Source organism: Austrofundulus limnaeus, unplaced genomic scaffold, assembly GCF_001266775.1.
Source record: "Austrofundulus limnaeus strain Quisiro unplaced genomic scaffold, Austrofundulus_limnaeus-1.0 Scaffold239, whole genome shotgun sequence".
Lineage (NCBI taxonomy): Eukaryota > Metazoa > Chordata > Actinopteri > Cyprinodontiformes > Rivulidae > Austrofundulus > Austrofundulus limnaeus.
Window position 1 is genome coordinate 15,314 of NW_013952641.1, and position 6,194 is coordinate 21,507.

A 6,194-nucleotide genomic window follows, 5' to 3' on the forward strand; every position below is an offset into this window, starting at 1 on the left:
GTCAAACACATGGTACCGGGTGGGATGCAGCATGTCACGTTTCAGGTTAGTACTCTGTGCTGGAACCAAAGACCTCCAGAGTCCAAAACCAGTTGTTACCAACCCGAGTTCAGCCTATCAGCGTCCAGTTCTCTGTCCCACCATCGTGGCCTTCAGACTGGACCACCCACAGATGATACGGGGAAGGGAATGGGGATTCAAGCCTTTGTTTCACGTGTCATCCAGAGAGTTTGACAACTGCTGAGCCAAGGTCAGCAGCTGCAGGGATCCAAAAGTTAAACATAATTGTTTCGGGGCAAACAGCCTTGATTTTCTTGTTGCTTTAAAGTCTTTAACTGCATGTCTGTGATGGTGAAAAAAAGCTGAATGTTTTAAATATCATCACATCCTCGCCTCTCTTCCGTCTGAAACTTCACCCAGGTGTAATCCTACATCTCATTGGCATGCTACATCTCATGGGCATGCTGCTGAACTGTGATTCTCATCAGAATTACATCCAGTTTGTGACTTATATCCTCCAACATCAGAGTCTGTGTGTTTCCAGTATGGGAGACTCCATCCAAGGCTCCTGACAGCTTCTCACAGGCCTGGACTGCTGTCAGGATCGCTTTCATTTTCTGATGCGTCAGGACTCCTCCACAGCCGATCAGCAGGAATCCAGTTATCATAAATCCAAATATGTACAGATCTTCCACGTCTTCAATGGAAAGCGATGCCAAACAGATGAGGTTCCAGCCCCAAGAACCACTGACCCGACTGGCCACCACCATTCCACTGGGACAGCTGTGCTCCCCTCGCTCCAATCTCAGTGTGAAAAAATAGTGTCGATTGCGTTCAGATACCAGTTGACCAAATCCACAATTCCTTTTGTTTTTGGATGATAGTTAGAAGGAAAGCTTGGAAAAGCTACAAAGCAGGAAGGAGGGACAGGTTCGGGAGACAGAGCAAAAGCATCCGACTCTTCTGAAGGCCAAGCAGGAAAAGTCCAAAGAATGAGGTGAAATACACTTCCTCACCACTAGTAGCAGTAGTGCACCACTCAGATGTTTTACAACTTTTATAATATGTGGAAGAACCTTAAATGAAAAGTAGAAGCAAAAATGAAGGAAACCCATCAAAAAAGACCAAAGTTTGTCACTAATATGAGGTGCAGCTTCTGGTTCTACCATGCAAGAGTTTAAAGACTTTATTTTCTTAATCAAATTTATTTTTAAAGGTTTTTTATTTGAAACATTTTGAATGTATTTATTTTATGACCACAATTTTATTTGTTGAATTGTCTATTTGTGTTATTGTTTAAAAATATATATTTTTGTGTTGATAAGCCTGACTGTTAGGGGCAGGATACAATTTAAAGAAATGTTTGTCATAATCATGTCCTGTGATTATTTGACTGTTTTACTTTTAAACTAAGTGTATTTAAATTAGTTATAATGCAAAATAATACAAATTAAACCAAGTTTTATAATAATTATCATGCTGATCCACACATTAGTAATATCTGACTGGGTCTCGTGCCTCTTTATGTTCAACAAAGGTCATAAAGGTTAAGAGGCCCTGATCTAACCCTAACAAGCAGCATCATGTAAGCCTGCAGGCCACGATGCCACAGCGTCTCAGTGGGCTTACTTCACCACTTTCATTAGGCCTCTCCAAACTCTTTCATTAGTTTTTCTGAAGCCATTCAGAGGGTGAAGGTCACAGGTGTCACAGGTGTGTACCTGAGAAGCCTGCACGATGATGGGGACCCCCAGCAGCCTCTGACCCGTCAGTCCAATGGCGAGTGGAACCGAACTGGCCTCCACAAACTCGATGTAGGCGATGCCCTTTGACCTGCGGGAGTTCCTGTCAGAGATCATCCTCACCAGTCGCACCTGCAGAGGACATGGAGTCATTTTTCTCCTCTCAGGTGTTTGAGCACAGGTCCTCCTCCTGATCTGATTGGTTGTTAGACTCTGTGGTACCTCCCCCACCGCAGAGAAGAACTCCTCCAGGTCCCGGGGTCGGATCCGGGCTGCCAGCTGCATGCAGAAGACGGTGCGAGCGTCTCGCTCCTCTGGAGTCAGGCTGTCCAGCAGCATACTGAACAACACAACAACAACACAACAACACAACAAGCATTAGAGCTGCCTGTAGGTCCTTTTGACCCAAAGGCAGCAGGAGGGTTCAAAATGTGTCGTTAGTTTCAGGAGCTGAAGGCAGTTCAGTAAGTGATTAACTGAAAGTTCGATGCAGTTTGTATCTGATACTTTCTGATCTTTGTGAGGTTACAGCAGACAAACAGCTGGTGTGTGTTTTCATGTGTACTTCTGCCTAACACAAAGGAGTTACACAAGTTCCTTCAACATGACATAAAGGTAACACCTCCAGAGGAGGAACCAGGAAGACATGGACATTATAAGCTCAGTTCATTATAGTAGAAGTATATATGTGGTGAGTATAATCATAACACTATAATACTCTGTGTTCTTAGTCAAAGTACACAGTTTAGATTTTGAACAGCTTTTCTCTAGTTTTTGTCATTTTACTGTTTTTAATATATTTAATAAAAAACATTTTTGGTAAAACTTGAGTCAGATATAACATACAAATATTTAACCATCTCCGTTACTTTTCAGTGTAAACAAACACATTAAGTGTTATATTTTTATATTTAAGAAAATATACCAAACATGTCTTTTGTACTTCACAAAATAACCTAACTACATGTTTTTATTTGTTTGACTGATTTCTTTATTAAAAGAACTATTTCTGTCAAAAAGACATGATTTAGAGCTCATATAATCATTTAATACAGTTTATTCTTCATATTTGATGATTTATTGAATCAGAGCAGTTCAGTCAGTCTGGTTATAAATATAAACTAACTTTAATGTGAAGATATTTGTAGATATTTACGATAAACAGGGAGGTGGTAACTTTAATGGGGCTCTTCTGTTAGAGTTCATATTGTTTCATTAGAAGAGCAGAAACAGAGTTGTTGCTCCTCACTGCTGGAACAGGACTGTGGAGGGCAGCAGTGTGGTCACAGTGAACACACAAACTTATAATCTGTCAGATTATAGATACAAACGTCTGGTAGCTCAGAGACAAGTGTGGAGGACCAGCTTTGTTCAGTCAGGACAGGAGCTGCAGACTGCTGCTCCGACATCACAAAGCTCCGCCCTGCTCTGCTCTGATTGGATAAAGCTGTGGGGTTCGTTTGATTTGTTGAAAGCAGCGTCTGTTTAAACCTGGATCAGCCTGGGTGGGTTTAACCAGAGCACAGAAAACAAGCAGGTGCTCTGACATGGTAAAATGATGTTGTTATTATTTCAGGGTTTATTGCCCCGGCCTGGGTGAACCAGCTCCAGGTTTATTGCCCCGGCCTGGGTGAACCAGCTCCAGGTTTATTGCCCCGGCCTGGGTGAACCNGGTTTATTGCCCCGGCCTGGGTGAACCAGCTCCAGGTTTATTGCCCCGGCCTGGGTGAACCAGCTCCAGGTTTATTGCCCCGGCCTGGGTGAACCAGCTCCAGGTTTATTGCCCCGGTCTGGGAGAACCAGCCCCAGGTTTATTGCCCCGGCCTGGGTGAACCAGCTCCAGGCTTCATGTGAGGTGCACTCACTCAGTCTGGTGGTCTCTGTAGCGGCCCCCCCGCTCCCAGCTGCAGTTGCGCCAGCGCTCTCGGCTGCCACCTCTACGTCTGTCTCGACTGCGGCTGCGCATCCTGTCCGGGCTGCGGCTGTACTTCCCCTCTCGACTGCGGCCGTGCTTCTTGTCCCGACTGCGGCTGCGCTTCCTGTCTCGACTGCGACTGCGCTTCCTCCTGTCAGACAGAACTCAGCCAATCAGAAGAGAGGATACTGCAGACAGGTGGACAGACAGGTGGACACAGGTTACCTCTTGCTGTCATCATGGCTGTCAGGGCTCTGGGTCTTGGTCACCTCCTGTGGGGNGACAGGTGAGTAGACAGACAGGTGAGCAGACGGACAGGTGAGCACACGGACAGGTGAGCACACGGACAGGTGAGTAGGCAGACAGGTGAGTAGGCAGACAGGTGAGTAGACAGACAGGTGAGCACACAGACAGGTAAATACTGAAAGAAACCTGAACCTGATCCAGGACTCAGGTGTATTACCTCCTCCAAACTGAGCTGCAGGTACTCTGACAGTAACAGTGGACTCCTCCTCACCTGTCTGACTCCGCCCCCTTCCTGCAGAAACACATCAGCTGATTAACAACATCATAAATAAAAATAAACAACAACAGGTGCAGGAGGAGACTCACCTGACTACCAGAGTCCACCAGGACAAAACCAGGACCTGGAACCTGAAGACCAGGATCAGAGTCTGAGTCTGGACCAGGATCAGAGTCTGGACTTGAGTCAGAGCCCGGTTCAGGGTCCTTCTGGTCCAACCTGAATGTTGACAGTTCCCATCATGCTTTGCTCTCAGCACAAGCACCTGACACACAGGTGAGTCTACCTGCAGCTCGTCTTTGTCTCAGGCGTCACTTCTGACTCCGCCCTCAGCCTCTCTGTGTGACCACAGGCTCCGCCCACTGGCCCCACCTCCCTCCTCACATCCTCCATCCTCACTGGCTGAGTCAGGGAGAGAAGGGTTTGACTGACAGCTTCTTCATCCAATCCCTGAGCAGAGAGAGCCGCCGTCGCCCACCTGAGTAGCTCCTCATACCTGTGAGTTGTCAACATAAGGTCATCCCAGCAGACAGGAAGTGATGTCATCGTGTGAGTAAACAGAAAGTGCCCTCACTGACCTGGACTGAGACAGGAGAGGAAGAACCAAGCCTTCATGTTCTGTAAGAGACACGGACCACGTGGCAGCACTGACTGGAGCAGACTGATGATGTCATCAATGTGTGCAGGTGTAAACTCACCCTCCCATTTGTCACAGATGCTGTGGTCAGGTCTGGCTCTGGACAGAACGCCTTTTCCAAAATAACCCTGAAACAACAAACTCTGCTCAGCCTGGAAGACAGAACTCAGGGTGATAAAACCCAAACCCCACTCCTCAGCCGCAGGGAGGAAGTCTAACTTTACGTTCATTTTCCTCTAAGTCAGGGTTTGTTTATGCCTCAGCTCAAAAAATGCTTCAAAATGTTTTTAGGATTAAATTCAGACAGTTCATTTAAATGAGTCATTGATAAAACTTTAATTCATTATGTTTTGACTAAATGCATTTTCTGAAGATGTTTAAATGAAAACTGTCTTTCAGCCTGTTTCTAAACTTTTACATTTAATCCTTGTTTCCATGTGACGGCTCACATGTTCAGTAAGAAATAAGAATTCTTTCAGTAATTCCTTACATAACTGATTAAATTGAGATTTTGTTGGGTTAAAGCCAGTGGTGCCTGCAGGATTTTTTTTCACGGGGGGCCATGGNCACACACACACACACACACACACACACACACACACACACACACACACAGGGTTTAGACTCTTTCAAACTGTTTCTAATGAACCTGATTTTGTCTGAAAATATGGAAACTATCAAGACAAACCAACACCTCACTGAGACCGCACACAAGTCAGGACCTGGACCTGGACCTGGACCAGGACTGAAGTGATTTAGAACACTCTAACACCTGATGAATCAAATATCTGTGGCGGGGAAAGAACCGAGTCAGTGGCCGGTCATGTTCTGGTTCTGGTCCTGTTAGTGTTTTGGGGTTTGCTGGGTTCTGGACTCCGGTCTGAAGTTGGACCCGGAGCTGATTTCTGCTTTTGGGAACAAGGTCTTAGCTAGAAAACAAGGTGTCCTGGCTGGATGCCTGCAGGATTAAAACACGCAGGGCTGCTCAGAGGTGGCTAACTGCTAGCGGCTAACTGCTAGCGGCTAACAGCTAGCAGCTAACAGCTAGCAGGCCTCTCCGCCGTGTAACGGAACAATCCGGGGCTGAGCCGTTAAACGGCGGCAGTCTCTGAGGCAAAGTCCGGTCTCACCTGGATCCACCGTGTTTCTACGGGCTGAACCCTGCAGACCGGGTCTCTGTATCCGGTTCACGGAGTGTCTCCGGCCTGGATGAATGAAGCGGATCTGAACTGTAGCTGAGCTGCTGCAGACGAGAGCAGACACAAACTATCGCGAGATTTTGTAAACGCGAGATCAAAACAACATTGAAATCCTGTTATTTACTAGATATGTGATAGATAGATAGATAGATAGATGATAGATAGATAGATAGATAGA

General features: G+C 46.1%; 1 protein-coding gene across 1 annotated transcript in view; it reads right to left on the reverse strand.

The window, feature by feature from the left end:
* Nucleotides 1–3,790, reverse strand: part of LOC106525732 (RNA-binding protein 39) — a gene marked incomplete at its 5' end in the record, with an annotated part of 13,511 nt that extends 9,721 nt beyond the window's left edge. The window contains 3 exon segments of the mRNA XM_014020060.1: nucleotides 1,722–1,874; nucleotides 1,965–2,082; nucleotides 3,608–3,790. Of these exon segments, the coding sequence (XP_013875514.1) occupies nucleotides 1,722–1,874; nucleotides 1,965–2,082; nucleotides 3,608–3,790 (454 nt within the window).
* Between the last annotated feature and the right edge of the window lie 2,404 nt (nucleotides 3,791–6,194).